The 26,752-nt window shown below is 38.5% G+C and overlaps 1 protein-coding gene across 1 annotated transcript in view; it reads right to left on the reverse strand.

Annotated features, from left to right (window-relative positions):
* LOC122808448 overlaps window positions 1-26,752 on the reverse strand; it is a 361,422-nt gene that overhangs the window by 221,259 nt on the left and 113,411 nt on the right. Inside the window, exons 4-5 of the mRNA XM_044079410.1 lie at window positions 22,682-22,860; window positions 10,302-10,488 (exon numbers count right to left, since the gene is read on the reverse strand). Of these exons, the coding sequence (XP_043935345.1) occupies window positions 10,302-10,488; window positions 22,682-22,860 (366 nt within the window). The remainder of the gene's footprint in view (window positions 1-10,301; window positions 10,489-22,681; window positions 22,861-26,752) is intronic.

Consider the following 26,752-nt stretch of genomic DNA (forward strand, 5'->3'; position numbering starts at 1 on the left):
CTTAATATAATACTCAGGCTGTCTCTCCCTAAGACCTTCCTCTCTCTGCCACTAACTGGTAGGATGGTACCTCCTAAACTCACTGCATTAATGCTGGCACTGCTAATTAGAGCAGGTGATGCCCATGGCATCACTCCCTGCTGAGGCAAGCAAGTGTCTGGCATCCACCTTGTACTTGGGGGTCTCATGTGAGTCCCCAAGTAGGTGCTTCCAATTGTACATATACAGCAGGTGAAGGAAAATCTTCATTTCCCTGCTGCATCACATAGGATCCCTTCTACATCGAGGCCTTCTAGACACAGTAGCCACTTTTCAGGTTGAATGAAAGACTGAAAGTGTTAACTGAGCTGCTGTGATATGTGTGTGTGTGTGTGTGTGTGTGTGTGTGTGTGTGTGTGTGTGTGTGTGTGTGTGTGTGTGTGTGTGTGTGTGTGTGTGTGTGTGTGTGTGTGTGTGTGTGTGTGTGTGTGTGTGTGTGTGTGTGTGTGTGTGTGTGTGTGTGCGTGCCTGTCAGGGAAACCATGTAATAGCTAGCATGCCACTATGCGGGGCAGCCCGATGACAATGTGTTCTCACATGACCACAGCAGACATACATTGACTGGAAAATCACAGTTAAATGCTCTTCCACATGATAGCACAGCTCTATCAACATGTACACAATATAGTACTGTGATAGTGTGCCACTAACCACAGTTTAAAGTGGCACTGAGCCACTACAAACTTCTTGCAGGGCTTGTCCAAATTGTATGGACATGGGCATATGACAGAGCTGCCCAGGTATGCTCAGACTTTGTCATGGACAACAATAATTGTACATGGGCAGGCATGGGCCTCGAGGCACAATGCACAGGGTACTTCATGCTGTGCTTTGTGTGATTCAGAAACACTTCAGCAAAATTACCTCAGTAATATAATTACTGCACTACGAGGCTAGTTATAAAACTGTGGCAATCGGATTATACTTGCAGTACTTCAATATCATACATAGCAGATATTTTGGCAGACAGAACTGCAGAGTGTTACACACATACACACACACACACACACACACACACACACACACACACACACACACACACACACACACACACACACACACACACACGCATGCACGCACGCGCGCACACACGCACACACACGCACGCACACACACACACACACACACACACACACACACACACTACAACTGCAGAACTGCAGCAAGGGTTGGGGATAGCAGAAGGTGGGGATGCAGAATACTTATCTTACCTGTATGAGCAAGGGTGCTCAACAGCAACTTGCAGGCAATGGAGCTGACAAAGCAGGAAGATGTAAACAGGAATGAGAGGATAGAGAGCACAGGTCCTTCTATTCCCAGCTCACCTACTGGACTACTGAATGATATTGTGGTGGCAACACAGACAAAAAGGAATGTGTTGAAAGGAAGGGTTCCTATTACATGATCAAAGACGTACTCTGTAAAATGCATCTTGATCGACCATAAAAGAGCAAAAAGGCAAAATAGCAAAGTGGCTTTTAAGTGAATTCTTTCCCTGGGAAAGAATTTGCTTGGCCGCTTCCGTTACTTTGCCATTTTCAGCACTGTAGTGTGATCTTGTAGTTGGTATATTTAAGTAAGGGGGGTGGGGGGCACAGCCCCCCACATCGGGGGTCTGGGGGTGAAGCCCCCCACTTTATGTACTGTTTTTGTTTGTTTGTTTTTTTTGGAACAGCGATTTTTTTTCCCTTGGAAAAAATCGCTGTTCTGGGGTTTTGAAATTGTAAGCTTTTGCTTACATTGGGTCGATTAATCATCATTCGCTTAATTAAGCATTCAATGTTGTAATATAGACCCGGAAGGAACACCTTTTGTTGCTGAGGTTCAGCTGACAGAAGGGAGGAATGTGATGGAGGATACACACCTGCTACGTGGGATAGGCTGCAGAAGTGTGCATGTAGGGCACACCTTGGTGTTGCCTGTGTGTCACAGGTCTCTCCAGAAGGATTGCATGCCACACATTACAACATAATCAGTTTCTAAGCAGTTAACTCTAGCTTGTTTTGGGAATACAGCCTGCAAAAATGCAATATAGTAAACTTGCCGAAAGCAACAGTCACAGCTGCAGCATTTGTAATAGACAGAGGTGATGAATGACAATTTTTTACACAAGCACCATCTATAAGTCTTTGCTGCTGCTGTGTACAAGTATTGCAATGGTAGGAAAAACAGTGACAGTGGCTGAAAAATTTCAGCTTGGCAGTGACAAGTGTGCTATTATAGGCACTATATAAACATGGGAAGTGCATGCTAAACCCTGAAAAGGCTGACAGGGACTGCAGGGAGCATGTGTTGCAAGACCTTGTGATGACACAAATACTATTGCTGGCCACAACAGAACAGCACAACACAATAGGTCTGCCTCAGGGTCACTGAATTGATGCATCACGTCTGCACAAAAGTTCAGGTCATCACATAGGTGAGAATGGCCACAGCTGGAAGTCTGCCATCTCAGATCAGTCTTACTGACAAAGAAGAGTTCTTGGCATCTCTTAATGAGGACACTGTGAAGACACGGATACCTGGTGGAGGCCTGGATGTGGAAGCTAGACTGGTAACTATAAAACAGACTTCTTCAAAACTGAAAAACTACACTGCCAGGGACTCATATTTATATGAAAACTAGTTTAATTGAGTACATGAATAATTGAATAAATTGAACAAATTCAAAAGTATAGCCATAAAAATACAGATGCAGCAGGTTGACATTACCATATGCCACCACTGAAGTTTGCCAAACTTTTATGAGCTTAAAGATGGTAAACAGTGCCATATCTGTCACAAGATGCCAGTAGTGTGACATGTGCCATGAGGCATGTATGTTTGCATTCTATTTATAATATGCTACCTACAAAGCTATTGTAGCAGCAGGATATGTAATTTTCACATATGTTAATTTATACACATGTATGTGTCTTTTTCTGCCTTCAAATGTGTCATGGTCATGGAGATGGCCACAACAGAAAAGGACGTGTCTAATGTCAGTGCAGCACTGATGTCTAACCATGATATTGGCCTGATCAAACAAAACTAAACTACTCATCTTCCAACCCACCAAACACACTCAAAACAACTCTCACTTTAACATCACAGCAAAAGACAACACCACTATATACCCAACTGAACACACCAAATTGCTAGGAGTGGAAATAGACAATAAACTAAAATTTGGCATTCACATATCCATTACCATAAAAAAGTCCACAAAAAACAAGGAGCGTTATACAGAAATAAACAACTTCTCACCAAAGCAGCAAAGATTTCAATAGCAAATTCCCACCTTATCTACACCCTACTTTATGCCTCTCCAATATATACCAACCTAAGGCAATGCAATCTAAACAAGCTAGAGACCTGCTACAACAAAATCGCCAAATTCACCACAGGGGCATCCTACCATAGTCACCACTGTCTCTCACGTGCTGAACTGGGCTGGCTTGAACTCCCTCAACTCCTTCAATGGTATCAACTCTCACTCACCCACAAACTAGTAGACCATCCACTAAATGTCCCATCCCTCCAGAATCTACTCCAACCCCATCGCACCACCAGACCACTAAGATCCAGCAACAAAAATCACTTGCAGATCACTAAAGCCAATAACTTCGCTGGTGAAACACTATTCTCTTGTGTCATAGCCAAATTATGGAACTCCCTCCCACCCACAATTACCTCCATACCATCATGCACCCACTTCAAAACTTTACTAAAAGCGCACCTAAAAACATGCTGGCTATGGCCTTGCAACTCCCACTCTAATATCACCCACCCCATCCAACCACTACCTTTCTTTCCACCCTACTAGCTACCTTGATTATAGCAAGCTCAGATGCTCATAAGCCTAGTACTTATACAGCAGGAACTTCTTATTGTAACATTTGTTAATGTCTGTTATGTACTTCGCAGATAAAGATTCTAGTTGTCTACTGATGTACTATGTTCTTCATCTGTAAATATGTTTGTAATTAATTGTTATGTTAATCACTATGTAATCCAATGTAACTACAGTCTGTTTATTTTAACTGTGGAGCTTTTCTCCCCGGGCCTCCACTGAAAATGGACCTACGTCCATTCGGCCACTCCTGGTCAACAAATGTAAATAAATAATAAAATAAATAAAATAAATAAATCATGGTACACTTGTATAGCATAGTAACACTGTCATCAATGGTTATCGTGGAAGGTACTCTACCACCCACATCCACTGATTCAGCTGTGATGGTTGTGAATCCCTTCCATGTCTATCTACTGTCTATAGAAGAAAAAAACATCTTTGGCAGCCCCAACCCAGGATGCATAATTGTCACCTGATCATATTACAGCAGCAGTTAGTGGCGCTACTGTGGAGCATTAAGAAAGCATGAGAGAAAGATGTGCAAGTGGATGTTGTCACTTAACTCCCACTCTAGATGTCACATTTGGCATAAATTGAAAAATGCCCTTGCCAGTAATCTAGGTACAATCAGATGTCACCAATGTTATGGTGGAGATGATTAGGGTGCTGTGTGACATTTACAAGAGCCTGCAATGCCTGCTTACAGCTACAGAGTAGAGGGGCAGAGACCACACCCATCTGCTGAGGGCAATAGATGGCAACTTTGTTGTGAATGGAGCAATCAGTTGATATAGTGACAATGCCTCCCAAGGCAATCATATCCACATATCCACAGCTACTTGTCCTTTGTCTCCACAGTGATATACACCACAGGGTAGGTACACTAAGGTCATACAGGGACCCTTCTTCACCACCAGCTACTGGTGGTATGTTTACAGTGATAAGATGGGTCTGATCTCACAGATATGAACACTGAGGTGGTCTACAGGGTCCACTACATTGCATGGCAAGGCAGTCAAAGTGCTGTAGTTCAAAGTCTCCTTAGCAGCAGATGTTGATGGCAGTATCATTCCATAAACAGGATGTCTACATGGATGAGGCCATCCACAGCAACATCCTTCCCTCTTATTAGATCCAGAATACCTGTTATATCTACATTTGAGAAACACTCCACCATCTGCTGCTGCAGCTGTGTCCACTACAACAGTACTCTGCAACCCTCCAGACCATCTGGCCACCTGTTCCTAACAGGAAATTGAAACCCCTCACTACACAGTAAACACGTCTTCCCCCAACCTCCCATCATGTTACCCCAATAATACCTTCCACCTCCTTTAATTATTTCCCTATTCCTGTATTTAACCACTGTTGATCACTGTCACTCTGCCTCATCACACCTAAACAAATGATGACAATTGTACCATACACACTCCTCTGCATTATGTGGCTTAGGTAATGTCTGATGCATTACTTAACAAGTTAATGCACAATACTGTATATCCTGGCTGTAGTACTGTATGCATCAGTTTTAATCATTGTTTTCTGTATACCTGCCCATAGCTGTGACCCACACACTACCTGCATGGCAGTGATTCAGGATATAGTGCTCAGCTGAACTCACATGTGGCTCCCCTTCAGCCAGTTCCCCTGATGATTCCCTTACCCAGTACCACCTCCATCTCCACTGACTCCAGTCTATCTGGCACTTCAATGGTGATCCCATGCTGTAGCTGTTTATATGACACCACATTGTGAGGCACTGCACATATTATTTATTTATTTATTTACATTTGTTGACCGGGAGTGTCCGACTGGACGTAGGTCCATTTTCAGCGGAGGCCCGGGGAGAAAAGTTTCACAGTTAAAATAAACAGACAGTAGTTACACTGGATTACATAGCGATTAACAATTTAACATAGCAATTAATTACAAACATATTTACAGATGAAGAACATAGTACATCAGTAGACAACTAGAATCTTTATCTGCGAAGTACATAAGAGACATTAACAAATGTTACAATAAGAAGTTCCTGCTGTATAACAAGTACTAGGCTTATGAGCATCTGAAATTGCTATAATCAATGTAGTTAGTGGGGTGGAAAGGAAGGCAGTGGTTGGATGGGGTGGGTGATATTAGAGTGGGAGTTGCAAGGGCATAGCCAGCATGTTTTTGGGTGCGCTTTTAGTAAAGTTTTGAAGTGGGTGCATGATGGTACGGAGGTAATTGTGGGTGGGAGGGAGTTCCATAATTTGGCTATGGCACAAGAGAATAGTGCTTCACCAGCAGAGTTATTGGCTTTAGTGATCTGCAAATGATTTTTGTTGCTGGATCTTAGTGGTTTGGTGGTGTGATAGGGTTGGAGTAGATTCTGGAGGGATGGGACATTTAGTGGATGGTTTACTAGTTTGTGGGCGAGTGATAGTTGATACCATTGAAGGAGGTGAGGGAGTTCAAGCCAGCCCAGTTCAGCAAGTGAGAGACAGTGGTGACTACGGTAGGATGCCCCTGTGGTGAATTTGGTGATTTTGTTGTAGCAGGTCTCTAGCTTGTTTAGATCGCATTGTCTTAGGTTGATATATATTGGAGAGGCTTAAAGTAGGGTGGAGATAAGGTGGGACTTTGCTACTGAAATCTTTGCTGCTTTGGTGAGAAGTTGCTTATTTCTGTATAATGCTCTTAGTTTTTTGTGGACTTTTTTTATGGTCATGGATATGTGAATGTGAAATTTTAGTTTGCATATCATAAATTTTAGTTTACGTATCATAAATACCTTGCTGCAGTTTTTCAGAACATGCTGCATTGCACCACCAGAGGTGTTTAAGCAACAGAAATGGGTCTTCAACACCCCAAACACACACTCAACCTTGTTCCAGGTCTATGGTAGTGTGATATTCTAGGACATTTCAGCCATATTCAGTGAGTTGCATATAGGTGTTAGGAACTCTGTCTCTAGGGTGTGTCTGGCACCACCTGCAACACATAGTAGTGGGCTCCTTTATAAATGGGCAGCATTCTGCAAACCTACAGACTTCTTTGTACAGCCTGATAGGGGGTATGAGAACTCTTACAATGAGGGATCCCTGTAGGAAATCATCACATACAAATTGCTGGTATATTTTGAATGCACGTCAAAAGAATAAATCATAGGAATTGCTTGGCTGGTGCACAGACACACTGCAAATTTTACCATGAACATTGCACATCAACCAGCTGTTGATGGAGAGGAAATCTTATTGGTTGATGTAGTGGTAGTCTTGTGGACTAGGCAGTGTGCTCTGTGGGCATAGCCAATTGCCATAGAATCTAAAGGAAATGGGCTGTTTTATAGACTGCCCACATAATAGTGTCTCTCTACTCTTCAGTCCACAGGGACCACATTATGTTAAGGAAATGATAAAACATTCATGAGACAGATGCCTGTGACACTCAAGTCATATCCCCTGATGGCCACTGGAAGGTTGTAGTATAGTCAATGCTACACATAAGTTAGTGTCTATTGGAAAAGTTTCATATTTAAAATGTGGAGAGTGACAATGTTCACTTGTTAACACTGGTTGTGAGAACTGCCTCTAACAAATCATGTTTGGCTAATACAGATGCTACTGACAGCATATTAACATGGTTGGTTTCTTTGACAGTGTATGAATTTTCCTCCTGAACTACCTCTTCATATTACTTTATATTGTTTTGAATTGCAACACCATTTTTTATTGTTCTCTAATTTTAATAATTTCACTCATTTGCATATTATTATATAGTCATTTACATGATGCTGACCACACCATTACAGTGGGTAGTGCGAGCTCACTGCATACCTCTCTGAATCAGCCTCAACTAGCAATTTCCCACTCATTGTGTTATTTTGGACAATGCTGTGTGCTAAATGTTTCTGAATTCTGGGAAATATCTTATTCTCTTGCAGTGCCTCCTTCTTTGTTATGCATCAATATGCCAGTGAGATTATTGTTATTATATATGCTATTTTAAACCAAACCATCTCACACAGATTTCATTTTAAAGCAGACTAACAAATTATAAATGATAACTTTGTGTTTTTCTTCCCAGGATTTAACTAATTTTTCTGTATTGTTCCTTTTATTGTTATTTATTTTCCAATTAATTGTCAGACCAGATGACTAGAGCTAATATTATTTTTCTTGTCTGTTAAAAGAGCAATATATTTAATACATTATACAGATGGCATTTAGTTTTATGGCTTGCCATAACTTAGTCCAGGGCTTCTCAGACATTTACCACTTATGACCCAGTTTTTGGAAGAGAAAGTTTTATGTGACCCTGGATATATAGGTCAACTCTCCCATTCAGACCCCCACCATGCAGCCATTCATCAGTGTCACATTACTTAGCTATTTGTCCCCAGCTGCCATAAACACTGTTCAAAACTTTCAGTGGCCACACTGTTTTCTGCTTTACTTCTACAATGATTACAGATATTTGGATTTAATTTAAAACTTTTATTTCAAATTTTATAGCAAAAACACTGATAGACATTTTCTAAACAAAGCAATTCAGTCTCATGGTTTATTATCATGTTTCCGAGACTGACTCAGTCAAGTTGACTTTGCACGAAACCCAGACTTTAAATGCTGGAAATGTCAAACACTGATAATGTGGAAGTACAAATCTCACCCCCATGTTGACCTATGTTTGTGCTTGTCCCAAGATCGCATTCAATTGTATTTCAGCAATACTGGATTTTAGCAATGTCATTTTTCATGGAAGTGAGTCAATGTTACTGCCATTCGACTGAGTCCATTTCAGGAACATGATAGTAAACCCAGTCGTCTCACAATGAAAACATACTTAGCATTAAAACTTCTCTGCCTTTGAAACTCACATTCACTGAAACAGCATTGAAACCCACATTCAAAGAAAATGTATCTGGCCAGTGGCCAATTAAGTCTTTGGTCTGTTTTCAAATCCTAGGCCCTCTGCACACATATTTAGGACCATACAAAAGTTCTTTGATTTGCTTTCCTGATAATAAATTATAATATATAGTAATTAAATTATATCCCTTGTATAATACAGTACCACATGTTACAGTGTGTTTTAAATGTATAGTTTTGAACATTTTTCCAGTAAGCAATGAAACAAAACATATGAACCAATAATGACAAAACTGCCCAATTCAGAACATTTCAACCATAAAAGTACACTCAAACTTTTGTCACTGCAATCCATCAATATCAGTTAATATGCATAGTGTCTGCAGAATTAAAAGACCTCTGAATAATTCCCCATTAAAGAGATGTGTAACTAATGAAAAGGTTGCTGCTAGCAGATAACTTTATATTGTAGTGTTTCATCTACTGTTTTGTTTCAGCTACAAATCCAATGCCTGCTGCCCTTGAAGAATAAATTGCCTATGTTACATTAAAAAAATGGTAAGTTGCTAATATTGCAATAGGCTGGGAATGGATGGCAGCAGGTTCATAGTTACTAGGCATCCTATCCAAAGGAGGACATACTCAGGACTCCAGCACCCTACCCTCTTAAAACACAACACAGTATCAGCAATTCACATGTTGTGGGAGTAGAACCCACAACCTGCTGCATCAAGATACAAGCATGCTACCTGTTGTGTTACTAACACTGCTTTAAAATTCTATACCACAGTAGTGATACCATTTACTAAACAAAGCAGTTGCATATTCTAAACAGACTTAGCATGAACAGCAGTAAACTTATCTTCCCTTGAAGTTCACAATTCCTTAGAAATGCACATGAAACTAAATTCCTTAGAAAATGCAGCTTGCTAGTTAGGGTAGGATTCAGGCTCTTGTTTCCTGTAGCTAAGGTACAGGGTTTGAGCCTAAGCAAATTACTAACCACCTGCTAACCCTAACCAGGGCACTTCACTCTCTTGCACACACATCTCAACCTCTTAGTGCAAGAAATCTGGACAAAGCCTACCATAGTGGGAGGGACAAAGTCCCAAAACTAGGGACACATTTTAAATATTGCTCTTATAAACTTAGAAAGTTTCTAGAATAAGATAATTTGTATTAGAATGCATTTTCTGAATGATATAAAGTCTGAAGCTCAAATGCATGTCATTATTTATTAACTTTAATCCTTATCATTCCAGTGATTTATAACAAAATGAGGACAGGGAGAGGTATGACACACACATATACACCCCCCATACCTCGCAACCTCTTAGGCTTAGAGCTAGATATCTGGGCAAAGCCACAAATAATTGAGGGAAAAAGGCCCAAAAATAGGGACACCTTTTAAATATTGATCTTATAAACTTAGAATGTTGACAGAACAACAAGTTTTGTATTGGTATGAATTTTCTGATGGATATGATGTCTTTTTTGTCTTAGAAAATATGACTGATTTTCTCTCTCAGCTCCCCTCACTAACTGTAGTTGGCATAGTGATGTTCAGCAGTTACTGAATCTGTGATTGTATTTTTTTTTTGCTGTGTCTCACTTGCACTTGTTACTCTGCTGTGTTTATTCGTGTTGGAAATTTCAGCAAGTTCTGACTGACTTCTACATGCTGTAGCCTCCATTCCAATCACCTGAACTTTGAAATCTCCCGACTGAATTAGCTCTTCCAGCAACAGTTTACCTTTGCATCTTGTTGGAAATTTCAGCTAGTTTTAACAGACTTCTACATGCTGTAGCCTCCATTCCAACCACCTGAACCTTGAAATCACCTGACTGAATTAGCTCTTCCAGCAACAGTTTACCTTTGCATCTCATAAGTTTATCCTAAGTTACTCAGCACCTGTATATTCATTGCAAATTTAGAGCCCTGATCATCACTGAACTCAGCCAACTGGACTCATTTTCACCTACTTTCTTGCTCTAGCTCCCATTTTCACTCCCTCTTCCCCCTCTTTCTAATGTTTATAAACACCTTACTGTAAACCTTTGGACACTGATATCTCTAACTGCTTTCTACTTCTCTGGCTTCCGTATACCTATCTCCACTCTCTTCTCTTCCTCTCTCTATTTCCCCTCTGATTATCATCGTGATTCTCCCTATTGACATTGCTTTAATACTTCTTTACTGTAAATATACTTACCCCTCTGGGCTTCACTGATTGTTTTTCTTGCACGGTGAAGAGTCATGACCCATCCTACTCCATTCCTCCTTGCCATGCTTGGCCTCACTTCGTTGCCCTACCCTACCCCCATTCCCACACACCCCTGCATCAATTTCCTTTATAGCTAATCATTATTGCAACACCCCTAATTCAATTCAAATTTCTGTATCTTCAACCTATTTTATTCTACTTTTCCTACCTTGGCCACTCATACCGCCTTACACTCTTCTTTCTTAAACCTTCCACCCACATTCACCACTTTAATTTACCTCTCACCTTTCTCTACATATTCACATAACATCCTCCCCATTATATTCATTACTTATCACTATGTTATTTCTTCATCTTCTAACCTTTATCTTTCTTAACCTAGCCTACCTCACTTCTTACTACACTCAACTTAATCTTCTTCCAAACTGCCCTACATTGTCCTACTCTTCTATTTCCATCTCTCACTATTCCTTCCCTATATCTCCCACTCTCTTCTCTTGTACTGAATGCATTTTCCCTAAAATTAGACTCCGTCCTAAAACCCTTCCATTTCATAATAACAAGCTGAAAGTTCTCCTTCCTCATCCCATTATATCACTCTTATACCATCTCTGTTATAATCTTAGACTGTCTGGTGACATTCACCCCAACCCAGGCTCACATAACAACATAACTACTCCCTCCAATACTGTTCACCCATTCCTGAAAGTACCATTCTCCAATGTCAAACATCTCTCCTTCTACTCTAACAATTTTCATAGCATTCTTATCACATCAACAGAATTTCACTCTTGGATTTCTCTGTATTCCCCTAACATAATTTCACTCACTGAAACATGGCTGAAACCACATAACACAGATAATGAATTTCTTCCCCCTGGCTATAACATCATATGCCTAGACAGAATACATACGAAGGGTGGAGATGTAGTCATTATGTATTCCAACCTCATAATCTTATCCCCCCCTATCCAACCCACTCCCTTATTTTCACCCAGCTGAACTTATCATTGCTAATTTTAAACTAAATAACTACAAAGCCCTAAGTATAACATCCATCTATATATCACAAGGAGTCAACATACCTATACTAGGACAGATTCTTCACTGGATGACAGCATACACCTTTATGGCTTCACTCAGCTTATCTCTTCCACCACTTTTCTTCACAAACCTGCTATGTCCATTTCCACCCTAGATTGGATTCTTGTCTCCCATCCTAACCTTTATCACCACCCGATTCCCTGCCAGATAAAATTAGTGATCATTCCCCGATTTGAATTCAGAGATTTTCCCCAACCTCTCTAAACCCCATAAATATATAGACTGCTGTAATTTATCTAACTTCAACCCTGTGACTTTTAATAACCATCTTGCTGCTATTGACTGGCACTTCCTCTTTCACCTTTCTCTTGAAGCTGTTCACCAATTCAACTCCATCTTCTTAAACATCCTTAACTCTCTAACCCCTGCCAGAACTGTCAGAGTCAAATCATGTTGCACACCCTGGCTTACCAAGTCAACCCGGTCCCTCATGCAAAAAAAAGAGATTTAGCGTGGAAACTCTGGACAAAAACTAAATCTCAAGTATATTTTCAAAAATACAAGGCATTTTGTAACCTCACCAAAAAACACATTAACATTGACAAAAAACTTCTACCACATACCTCTAACCTCACAACCTAGAAATCCCAAAAAGTTCTGGAAAACAGTCATCCAAATTCTCCACCCTAGTAATACCTCAACACCTAACCCCTGCCCTAGTAACTCACCCCAAGAAACTGCTTCCATCTTCAATACCTACTTTATCAATATTATAAGCAAACTTATGCCTACTTCCAACTCTTCCATTCCCTCACCTCTCAGCACACCTCTACTGCATAACTCCCCTTTCTCACTTAGTCCCATTCCTACAAGCTACATTAAAAAACTTCTTCTCAAACTTAAACCATGTTCCCCTTCAGCAGATAACTTCCCATCACTCTTCCTCAAGTCTGCTGCTAACTCCATAGCATATCCTGTTTCCATCCTCATCACCCTCTCAATCTGTGAATCCACTGTCCCAACCCTCTGGAAGAAATTCTACACCATACCTATCCATAAAGGTGGACACTCTGTAGAACTCTTTAACTATTGCCCAATTGCTATACTTTCTACATTCTCCAAAATTCCCGAGCATTGTGTTCACAAACAAATCTTGTCTTATCTCATTTTTGACAACCTTATGACCCCTACCTAGCATGGCTTTCATTCACACCATAGTACCTCTTCTGCTTTCATTTCCCAACACCATCTCCTTAGCCAGAGAAAACAATAAACTAGTATATTGCCTCTTCTTAGACCTCTCCAAAGCCTTTGACACTGACTCTCACTCTATCCTCCTTTCTAAGTTTTCTCAACTTAACCTCTCCCCTGCTGCTATTTCCTGGTTTACCAGTCACCTCAATAATAGACAGCAATCTGTAAAATGGCTTTCAGCTTTATCTCCCTTTCTCCCCATAAATATGGGTGTCCCTCAAAGCTCTATTCTAGGCTCCCATCTCTTTAATATTTTTACTAATCAGCTCCACACATCCTGTCCTCAGTCATCCCTCACCCAGTATGCTGATGATTCCACTATCATTGCCATTGCTGATAACCCCTCAGGCTTGTTCACCAATATTTAAACCTCTTTTAACCTCACTGTAGCCTAGCTAACTAATAACCAATTTATACTTAACCCTAAAAAGACTAAACTCCTTCTATTCTTACTTAAATCTCTCCACCATCTTAAATCCTCTTTCACCATTTCTTCCCTTAACAGCACTTTAATCTCAGCTGAACCCCATACTAAGCTCCGTGGTGTAATCATTGATGACCAACATAAATTTGATCTATATGTTCATAACTATATAAAGAAAACCCACCAAAAGCTTGACCTTCTTTATAGAAACCAAATGTACCTCACTCCTAACTCTAGAATCTCTCTTGCCCATGCTTATCTTCTTCCTACTCTTGTGTACTGCTCTCGTATTCTCACTAATTTACAGTCCTCTATTCCATCCAAACTTGAAACTACATACAACAAAGTTGCCAGATTTGCAGCCAACATGACACCAAAATCACATCACTGTCTTTATCTCCAAACTCTCAGTTGGCTAGAATTTCCAAATCTAATATATTCTCAACTTCTCTTAATCCACACTATCCTAAATAGGCCCTCCTCCTGCCCTAGCCTATCCTCTCTAGTCTCCTGTTATAACCCACCACGCTCCCTCAGACGTGCCGACTGATGCCTGTTACAGATCATTAAACCTAAAAAAATCTCTTGGACAAAACCTATACAGCTAGCTTCCTGCTCTTTCCTGGAATAAACTTCCCTTGGACCTCAGAAATATTACTTATGCACATAAATTCAAGACAACTGTCATAAATCACATATACAGCACCTGGACATGTCAATGTAACCATCCCACCTAAATTTCCACCCTCCCACTCTCTTCCTTTAATCTTTTCACTCCTTCCTTTCCTCTCTATTCTGTTACCTCTACAATATTATGTATCATTACTTCCTGTTTACCTTACTATACTCTTCTTTCTTTCTTTACACCCCTCTAATTTACAATTTCCAGTAACTTATTACTAACTTCCTTTATACTAACTTATTTTTCTTCTTCTGCTCTCTATTCCCTTCTAATTACAGTCCCTAGTAACCTGATACTATTCATAGGTTCATAGGTTCATACTAGGCTATCTGCCCTAGGACATTTATAAGCCTAGCCAGAGTATGTTTGGCTTTCGCCACCCATTTTAAATTAATTTTGCTATGCCCTTTTTCGAGGTTAGTATACTGTGCCTCTGTCTAACAGTGACACAGAAGTGATACCCGGGGTAAACCTACGATCTCCCATCCACTCATCAAGACTCCTCTTGAAGAGAATCAATGAGGGACTTTGCCTAACCTGGACTGGGATTTTATCCCTACTCCCTCCTCTACTGATCTCTTGCCCTCACATTACTATTTGTAAAACTAACTTATATGTCTGTAATCACTAACCATCTATAACTCTTCTTCTGTATCGTATCTACCTTTGCCTGGACTATATGCTCTTCCATACTCACCCTTATCTTTTAATCCCTTGCTTATAGACTTTTCTTCTTGTACTACATCTGTCCTATCTTTTCCTTTATATGTTTTGAAACTGATTTGTATTATTATACACTAGCTTATTCTTTACAGTGAATATCATTTTTGTATTATGATTTTATCTTCTGTATAACTTGTCTTTTTGAATTTTATAAACCAACAAGGCACGCACGTGGGACTGGTGGTGCTCGGTCCAAACCACATTAATGAATCCAAAATGAAGGGACCAGCACTCAAAGGCAACAGATAAAAATAATTTTATTAGGATTGTATAAACAACCTAATTTAGGTGCACAAACCGGTTTCGGCTATCACTGCCTTTCTCAATGTGACTTATCCAAGAAATGTAAATTCAAACCATGATGCATCCAGCTACTTAATTTATACTCACTTCTTAAAGTGGTATAATCCTTATTCATTTAGTGATTCTTGTTACTAACTAATCATATTACGACCATCTTAAACAAATAGATTCACCAAAAATGACATATTTATACAATTGATGTATAATACAAATATTGATAAATCAATAAACATTTAAATTATAGTCATTAACGTTGTGAAATCTATTTCAAGCAGCTAATAATAATATGCTTAATGTAGATTATATTTTGGAAAAGCATATTATTATTTATAGTAGATTGGGAATATTGGGTATATGTCCTGACTGACCGTTATGTATCTATTCTGAAGAGTAGTTGGATACCAGGAATTGTTGTTTGGATTATTGTAAAAAATGGAGAAATTGTCTGATATGTCTGGGATTCAATAACGGATTAACTCAATATGGTTCTAGTATGGATGTGGCATACCTAGCATTTATCCTTCATGTACATGATATTCATTAAGTCCAGGTTTAAAGAGGGCCCCAAGTGTGGTGATCCATCTTTGTTCCATGTTATTAAGTTTGCTGTGCCACCCCATTTTGAAGTTTCTATGTAATTGTATTCTGTCAATAATGATGAACTGAAATGAAGCTGTGGTATGTTGTCTAGTATGTTTGTATAAGGCATTGGTTATCCGCCTATTTCTAATGGAACTAAGATGTTCGCTGATTCTAATCCTCATTGGCCTAGATGTCTGGCCTACATATAAAGCAGAACACGAGCATTGCGCCAAATATATCACCCAATCTGAACTGCAGTTGCCAAAGGTTTTAATATTAAAAAGTTTGGATGTATTTTTGCTGGAAAATTCTTTAGTTTTCCAGATATGTTGGCATAAACTGCAGTGTCCACATGGGTAACAACCAACAAGTGTGTCTCCAAACAATGTAGTCTGATGTTTGATACCAGGAATATGGCGTTTGTAATGTGCAAAATTGGACTGGATAGTCCGTCCTCTCCGATAGGAAAATGAACAGCTTCCAGGGAGAATATCTCAAAGAAATGAGTTGGACTGTAATGTACCCCAATGCTTGTCGACAATTTGTCTGAACCATTTGGTGTTATTACCATATGTAGTGACCAGCCTAATCGGTTGCTTGGCTAACTGAAGCCCTTCTGTAGATCTATTATATTTAAGCAAATCATCACGACTTTTTTTGTCAATTTGTGCAGCTGTTTGATTGAGTCGATTTATGTTATATCCTCTGTCTACAAATCTGGCGGTTAATTCAGTTGTTCTTTTGGAATATTCTGTATTAGATGAACAAATCCTTTTGAGGCGCATATATTGTGATTTAGGGATGTTGGTAATGATGTGGCGGGGATGAGAACTTGTTGCATGCAGAATCGTGTTGTACTGCGGAAACTTTCAATATATTGCTGTCGATAGAGTATGATCCGCAAGCCTGTTAACTAAAACATCCAAGAACACAATTTCTGTATATCCAATATTAATCGTAAATTCTATATCCAATGGATTTTTGTTGAGATATGCCACGAACTTGGTAAGAACATCCTTGCTACCCCGCCACACCAACCAGCAGTCATCTAAATACCTCCGCCATATGTCCATATATTCCAAATAGATGTTTCGCTCACTGTCATAAATGAAATGCAATTCAAAATATCCCATGAAAAGATCGGCATAAATGGGAGCAAAGGAAGCTCCCATTGCTGTACCCTTAATTTGCCAATAGGGAATCCCTTTGAAATAGAAGATTTTTTTTGTAAAACAAACTTGGTTAGTTGAATAAGAAAGTTGTTAAATCCTGTTGGATATAATTTTGATTCTGTTAGCCAATATGTTACAGCCCGAATGCCAGCTTGATGTGGGATGCTTGTCTATAGTGATGTTACATCTAACGTGCACAAAAGCCAATTTTCCTCCAATTGGGAATCTTCAATAATGTTCAGGAATTGTGTGGTGTCTTGAATCCGGGATCTTACCATGGACAATCGTGGTTTAAGATATTCGGTTAGAAAAGCAGATAAGGGCTCAGTTAAAGACCCATGACCTGACACTAGCTGCTTGAAATAGATTTCACAACGTTAATGACTATAATTTAAATGTTTATTGATTTATCAATATTTGTATTATACATCAATTGTATAAATATGTCATTTTTGGTGAATCTATTTGTTTAAGATGGTCGTAATATGATTAGTTAGTAACAAGAATCACTAAATGAATAAGGATTATACCACTTTAAGAAGTGAGTATAAATTAAGTAGCTGGATGCATCATGGTTTGAATTTACATTTCTTGGATAAGTCACATTGAGAAAGGCAGTGATAGCCGAAACCGGTTTGTGCACCTAAATTAGGTTGTTTATACAATCCTAATAAAATTATTTTTATCTGTTGCCTTTGAGTGCTGGTCCCTTCATTTTGGATCCATTTTTGAATTTTATAACTTGTAATGTGGAGCTGTGAGAACTGTGAATTTTTCATTTTTATACTTCCAGATTTGTATTTTGACTGTTTATGCTTGCATATTTTTTGCTGTGGAGTTTTTCTCCCTGGGTCTCCATTGAAAAGGGGGAGTAGCTCAGATGGACTAACCTGGTCAACAAATGTCAAATAAATAAATAAATATGAAATCTAAAGCTCAAATTTCTGCCATTATTTTCTGACTTCAGTCCTCAATGATTTGCCAGGGATTTGCCAGAAAAAACACAATTTTATGAGAAACAGACCAAAAATACGAGGCACAAATCTGGGCATTCTGCATAAATCTGGACTTTTGACAAGTATGACCACCCTACTTCCCTCTTACACACACACACACACACGCACACACGCGCACACACACACACACACACACACACACACACACACACACACACACACTGCCTACCTACTTCTTACACACACACCTCTTAAACACTTAAACACACACACACCTACTTCTTACTTTTCTGTTCATGGTCCACAGTCCAAACATCTTCTGGAATTCAAATTCCATACATATGGAAGATGAAGATGTAAACAATCAGTTGCACAGATGCAACAGGTGTTTGTGTCATGCTTTCATCTTCGCTGTCTGTGCGACCAGATGCAAAGGGAGTTTTTAAAGAAGAATGCTCTTAAAAAATAATGTAATTTTTTTTTAAATTAAAAGAAAATTAATCTCTTGGCCAGTGGTGGGCCTCCTCCTAGCCAGCAGGAGAAGTCAATGCCACCACTACCCCAATATTGAGTTATGCGGCCTCATATGGGGTCGGGGCCCATAATTTAAGAAGCCCTGACTTAGTGTACTAAGGATTCTGGCTGTCATACATGGACACATACACGCATGGACAAATACACACACACACACACACACACACACACACACACACACACACACACACACACACACACACACACATAGGCATGGCTGCCACAGTTCAAAGCACCTGAGCTGCAGACTGACTTTTTCCTTCACTGGTATTTCTTCCATTGTTTTTTAGCCAGTGGGAAAGATGGTGTAATTTCTTCTCCCTTTCTAGACATGGTTGGGTATTAAAGTACTGTAACTTATTAAGTCTTGACAAAGTAGTCTGAAAGCTTGGGTAACTATATAACCTGTGTTGGTACAATGCAAGTTATCATAAATTATCTGTGTTTTCCAGTATTTTAAATCACCATTGTTTTTAATTGCAGTATTGGGAGACGTCACTCGTATGCTGAGTAATCAGCTATGAACCTTTCACTAAACCCTGTAGAATTCATCTATTCATTTCCCCATTGATGAGTCAAACCTTACACAATACCCCTAAGTTCAACCATTCCTGAATTCAGGCAATGGGATGTTTGTTTAATGTTAACTTATTTAACATTTCTATCAACTGCCTGTGGTTAAAAGAACTGAATGTCTTACTTAATTTTCTCTAGACAACAATACCTTGTGATGTGTTCTCTCCAGGTACCCCATTTTTAGAGAGAAAATAGTAAACAGCCTGCCAAATGCAATACCACTCTTTATATGCAAACTGCCTAACATCATTAAAATCTAGTGAGGTAAAAATGTCCTCTAGTATGCAAACAATATGTCTTTGTAAGTATTGCTATGACTAATAGTAAGTGTATTGACCATTTTTTTTTATTTTTCTCTTGATCTTTTTGGTTACAGATAGGGAATATTAAAGCAAAATTTTAGATATATAGTATTGATGTGTGATAAGCGACCAAGCAATAATCATATTAGTAATATGTTGCAAAAGTAGATAATCCATTCCATGATATCTTGAAGTGTTATGTTGTTTATTTCTGAGGAATTTTCCATCTTTAACAATTAAGGCACTCAAATGCTAGACATAGATTTGTTTTTTTGGACTCTGTCATATATTTTTTCTGTCAGTACAATATTTTCTTATTTATCTACATATATTTCATTGTAATATCTTCAGTGCTGTGATGATTTGACTGAGTTTTGCATGAAGCTTAGAATTTTGCTCACTATTGCAGTCGACATGTAAAGAGGCAAAAAATGATTTCTCAATTTCCCTGATACAGACAGAGACACACACACACACACACACACACACACACACACACACACACACACACACACACACACACACACACACACACACACAAAATGCTACAGATTATCAGCCTAAACCCTTCTAACAATAAATACCTCTCAACCTCTTAGTGCAAGAAATCTGGACAAAACCTAAACTAAAGCAGGACAAAGGTAAAAAAAATAGGGACAGATTTTAAAAAAATGCTCTTATAAACTTAAAAAGTAGACAGAATAACAGGCAATATGTTAGCATGCATTTTTGAAGGATATGAAGTCTGTAACTGAAATGTATGTCATTATTTCTAGACTTTAGTCCTCAATGATTTGCCAGAAAACAACAAATCTTATGAGGAACAGATCAAATATATGAGGCAAAAATCATCATTCTGCAAAACTTTTGGCAGTTGAGACATATGCCTAGAACAGAAACCGTTTTTCAGTGAGTCCTAATAGTAGTGGATAGATGTAGCCACTGAGGGGATTACAAACAGACTTGTTACTGGATAAAGCCACAGCTAACATACTCCTGTAAACACTTTACATATTTTTTGTCTTATTCAATAACTCTAATTTCTTTTGCATTAATGATGTTTCTTTTAATTCTTTGTCTGCCCCTTCCAGAGGCAGCCATCTGTATTCAAACCTTGTGTGACTGTAGCGTCACTTGCAGTCCACGTTGTGAATAAGTACACATTCAGTCATTTTGCTGTTGCTTCTCTTTCCTCCCGTTCACCTCCCCATCTATGCTCTTTTTCAGTTATATGTCAGCATCCAAACATAGTGATGAGACAGTCAGGTGTTTCTGTGCATCTTGCTACTGTGACTGCAACAACACTAAGGAAATATGTGCGCCACACGTATTGTTAAACAGACTACTGTAGATGGTATTTATTACCTTCCACTTTACAATGACTTACCATTTTCTGAGTTTTGTCATCTTTTTTTCCCATATTTGTGCTTACTTCTTCAACTATACTGGTTTTCTGGAAGTAGCAGGATATGTCTCTTCTCTCAGAGCCCTTTCCTTGGTTAATTTTAATACTTATCCTTGGGTCTATTTAAATTCTTTAGCTAAACTCCGTCTCCCATAACAGATAAACAACAGCAGGTGACTACAAGCATGCATCCTCCAGATTAGGCCCTTACTGCACCTGAAACTCAGAATTCTAGAACTTTGAATGAGTTTTTGTTGTGGCATCCCCGACCTTACCCATACTATATATAGGAAAGGGCACCATGATGCATATTACCATACAAACAATGCACTGAAAATCTCTACTGCCTTTGGGCTCACTTGTTTGCTTGTATCCCTTTTTCCAGCCAAGACATTACCCTTTATGTTCCTGTCAGTCACAGTACCAACTCACAACCTTACAGCAGTACAGAACTTCTAAGTTGCATATTTAAAAATGTATACAGTGGTTTGTATCATTATAGTGTAAGCATCGTTTATAAGAATAAATGAGAAGCCTATGAGCAAGTCATACAGAAAAAATTATGATTTATTTTATTTAAAAAGGTTTTATGAAAAATCAGTGTTGAACTTATATGTACAATGATAATAAGTCAATAAATATACAAATATACCAAATGATTTCTGGAAATGTATTCAAAAGAATATAAAAATAACAGTGAGGAAAACAGCATGGGATGATATGAGTAAAGTTACCTGTTGCATAGTAAGGGTGGGGCAAAGGGGCAGCTGTCCTGGTGCAAGCAGAGTCCCCCCACACACACACACACACACACACATGCACAGCAGCCCCCTCCAGCCATTTCAGGGTCCCGTTGCTTGGCTATTTCTCCCCAGTTACCATAAACACTTTTCAGATCTGTCAGTGTGCTTACTCTTTTCTTTACTTCTGTAATGATTAGCGATATTTAAAACTTTTATTTCAGATTTTATAGCACAAACAGTGCTAGACATTTGCTAAACAAATAATACAGTCTCACAATGAAAACAGACTTTGCATGAGCAATAAGCTTTTCTGCCCTTATTGAAGTGACATTAAAACCCACATTCAAATAAATGCATCTGGCTAGTGATAGATTGTTTATCTTTGGGCCGTTTTGAACCCATGGGCCCCTTGCATACATTTTTAGGGCCATGCATACATGTATGTGTTCTTTGATGCACCATCCTGACTGCAGTAAACTATTTCCTTGCATAATACCACACTACGGGTAGAGTGTGTTTTAAATGTTTAGGTTTGAGCATTTTTCCAGTAAGCAATGAAATGAATCATATGAACCAATAATGACCAAAATAATCATCACAGAACATTTTAACCACAAAAGGCCACTCAGATTTCTGTCATTACAATCTACCAATATCAATCATGGGGTGGGGGATTGGCATAATGGTTAAAGTGCTTACCTAAGAAACACAAGGTACAGGGTTTGATTCAAACATGGGGTGATTGGCTAGGCTTAAAATAGCCCAGAAGGGCAGTTAGCCTAGTACTAAACTATGAACATAATCTCTGTCAAAGAAGAATAAATCTGAATACTTCCACATTAAAGAGATGTATAACTAATGAAGAGGTTGCTGCTGGCAAACAACTTTATATTTCAGTGTTTCACATACAAATTCAGTCATTGCTGTCCTGGAAGAATAAATTGCTCATGTTGCATTAAAAAATGGTAAGCTGGTAATATTGCATTAGAGAATGGCTGTCAAACAAACTGACACCAAGTTCACAGTTACTGGGGGTGCTGCATTCCTGACTGTGTCCTCCTTTGGATGCGATGCCACTGCACTGCAATCAACACTCCACATGATGTAAGAAGAGAAGCAATAGCCTTCTGCACCAAAATTATTCTACCTGTTGTACTACTAACACTGTTTTCAAATGTGATGGCACAAACGCTGATGATGGCCATTTGCTAAAAAAAACAGTTAAACATTAAAGATAAATTTAGTATGAGCAACAGAAAAACCTCTCTTCCCTTGAAACTCAACATTCCTTGAAAATACACAGAAAGTCAACATTCTTTGAAAATGCACCTGCTGATGACAGTTTGGTAGCTGGTGTTGAGGATTCAGGTTCTAGTATCCTGTAATCAAGGTACAAAGTTTGAGCCTGAATAAGTTAACCAACCTGCCATCCCTAACTGGGGCATTAGACACACACACACACACACACACACACACACACACACACACACACACACACACACACACACACACACACACCTACTGTACCTGTTTGCAATCCTCCCTCATGTCTGTTGAATGGAATGAACTGTAATGCTCCATAACTTCTCTAATGTACATGTGCTACACACACAGATACTACTAAGGATGTACTCTGCATGTGTCCTTAAAGAAGAAATGCAATGCATGCAGAGTGCATTTTTTAAGAAGAAATGTAAGCTTTGGGAAAGCCCTCCAACCAGTGGGCCCTCCCAAGACAGAGGGACCTAGGAAACTACCTAGGTCACCAAGTGCTGGGTCCAACTCTGGGTGCAAGGTGTTTGGGGGCAGAATCAGAAAATGCTGATCAATCATTAATGCAGTACCAGTATGACATTTATGTACTAATGTTTTTGAAGTACTGAAATTCTTCAGTGCTAAGTGTGTGGTATAAATTGCAACCAGTGGGTTTCTATAATGTTACCACCCTTTTTTGCTCTTCAGCTGAAGTGAGGACTGGGATACAGAAACTCTCTGATTTCAGGAATGTTTGTTTTTTTATTCTTCAACAGTTGAAGAACAGGAATACCATATCAGGGTAACAGTTAGTGTTAGCTGAGTCAGCTTTGGCTCTGAAAGTTACTATATTAAATTCTAAAACAATTGCAATCATGCACACATTACTATGATTAATCTTGTAAAGGAAAAAAGAAAGAAGGTAACGTTTATATATATATATATATATATATATATATATATATATATATATATATATATTCAATGTGTTAACCAAGTAGGTAAGCTAGTCCATAGAACATGTTCAGCCACAGCAAAATGCAATTACAGTGTTAGGACATTACACTGAAACTTTGTAAAAAGCAGTAATGCAATTATGGCTTTACATTAATTACATAGAAGAAAAGAGCCAAATGGCAACAATGATATTAACATCTTGCATAACAGGGATTTCAAGATGGATGCACATTGAGTAATAGCTTAACTCTGGCTCTCCCAGTCTGAAAACATAGACATAGCAAAGGAGGCCAGTGGACCTACATTTCTGGATATATTTCAGTAACTGGCTAGTAAGAGCATTGCCTGGATGCCAGGAAAAAATGAATACAAAGGACCTGGAGGAAAATCAGCTACAAAAGGTGAGAAAGAAGCACAGACTGAGAGGAGCACTGCATTGTTCAGCAAGCAGCACTATAAGTTCCAGACATGACTTCTTCAAGTAACCTAGAGAAGAGTATAACGCAGCTGCACACAGACCTGGTTAAAATAAATGAAACACTGAAGGAGTCTATGAACACAAAAACATGAAAAGGTGGAAAAAATGGAAGAAGGTTTAAACAGATATTCAGATAAGATGACAGAACTGCAAAACTCAAAGGATGAAATGAAGAAATGACTGACTGAATATGAGACTGCACAATAAGAGATTTCTCAAAAAAATAATAGAATTAGAAGACAGAGCATGTAGGGAAAGACTGAGATATTATGCTGTACCAGAGAAGTTGGAAGGAACAGATTATATTAATTTTATGAAAGCACAAATAAGCAACTGGATTGGTATTCCACAACAGGAACTGCTGAATGAAAGGGCACATTGTTTGTATGCTCCAAATCTGTTTACTAAAAAGAAATAACGAAACCTTTAACAGTAAAAATACAGTCTTATCAACAGAAGGAGCTGAGTTTAACAAAACTGTGGCAGAAAGACAAACTGCTAAAAGTGGGAAATAGTACAGTGTTTGTGGAGAATGATTACTCGGTGTACCCCAGGCAGAAGAGGAGTAAATATATTCCATTATTTAGGGAATGTCAAAAAGCAGGTGTGAGATTCAAACTGCTGTATCTGGCCATCTTCAAAGTGTTTTTCCCTGGAATGGCAAAATCATTTTTTGATGAAGTACATGAGAAGGATAAAATACAAAAGTCTGCCCAACAAAGAGTGAGCTGTGAGTCAGAAGGATGTTCTGCTTCATGTTTTCCTGGTGCTAAGGACTACAGAGAGACCTGTGAAATCATTTCCACTGTTTCAATTGCATGAGAGAAGGAAAAAAAAACATAAGAATTGAGTAGAAGAACCTGGAATGTGTTGGAAATGAAACAGAAGCGGGATTTGGGAGTTAATAATGAACAAGATTAAAGCTAGCAACTTGGAAATTGACAACTCTGGGATGATAAAGCAATAACTATGCTTGTGAAACATGACAGAACAGGAAAATCTGAAAATATTGAACTGTCTTGGACTTTGTTAAACATGTGGGGAACTTTAAAGCATATACCCTGCTTCATGTTATTAATGTTTGGAGAATAAAATCAGTTACCTGTAAACAAACAAATGTGGGATTACAAAGCAATAATTATATTTGTGAAACAAAGAAGAACAGGAGGATTTGAAAATACTGGATTTTTTGTGGACTTTGTTAAATTTGTAGGGGACTCTAAAGCATATGCCCTACATTATGTCATTAAACTTCAGAACTACTTTGGAGAGGGAAGGAGAAGGAGAAGGTTAACTGTAAGTAAAACAAATTTCTTTTTTTTCTCTTAATGGTAATGTTTAAATGTTGCATGATTTTCTTAGCAAGCTATGAAGTAAAGCTTTTTCAGTTCTTTTTTTAATGTAATTGGGATATTAATACAAACAGGTGCTTTTGTTTTTTGTTTTTTTTTTTTGTTTTGTTTTTCTTTTTCTCCCTTCTTCCCTCTTTTTACCTGTTAAGCTTTAAGAAATGCAGGCACTGCAATGTGAGGAAAAAAGGAGAAATAGGGATTTGATTGAGAGAGCAGGGCAAAAGAAAATGAGTGTGCTTTTTCTCATGCTTGCATAGGCAAATGATTGGGTTAACTCTGAGATTAATTCAGCAACAAATATATTACAAAACATGTAAATGGAAAAGAATATTGAATATTATAAGGCTTTTTTTCTGGTAAACAAGGTATCCTTAGCAGTTTGTGTCTGGTTTGCATGTCACCAGAAGACAATCTGATAAAGAGAAATGACTTGGAGAAAATATTTACTGAAAGCATCCAAGTGTTGTCTTTGCTGGAAGGGCTATAATGATAAGACAAAAATCAGATAGCACTTACTAAAAGCACAGGCTGTATCATACATCTTAGCATGAATGACCTTTCTTTTTGGATGTCTGCAGCCTGTGGGTGTTGCTATCATTTTATAATGTTTGTTCTTATTATGTACATAGTCTCATGTGTTATTATTAAGTTATTAGGTTTTTACGGTGGTATTGGGGGTTTTATTTTTGTTTGAGGGTTTTCAATAAAGCAAAGAATTCTGCAAGATGTGACATAGGCTCAAATGGAGATGACAAGAAGCCATGGTATAAAAGATTAACCTGTGAAGAAAACAACATCAAATGCCTCTGTCACAGTGGTGAAATAAATAATGTAACACAAATTAACCACTGTAAAAAAAAAAACACACAAGTTAAAATATCAAAAGCACAAGATCATTCAACCAATCACAGTGATTTGCCAATTAATCTCATCAAATAAACCATTTCATTAAAGAAACCAATAAAAGGTAGTGTTTCAAAGAAGATTTTATTATGCTAAGTATAAGTGAAACAAAATATTTATTGTTTTAGCACTTTGGATGTAAGCATTGCAATTTTG

The sequence above is a fragment of the Protopterus annectens genome, chromosome 8.part0 (assembly GCF_019279795.1).
Source record: "Protopterus annectens isolate FY-2018-M chromosome 8.part0, PAN1.0, whole genome shotgun sequence".
NCBI classification, from domain to species: domain Eukaryota; kingdom Metazoa; phylum Chordata; order Ceratodontiformes; family Protopteridae; genus Protopterus; species Protopterus annectens.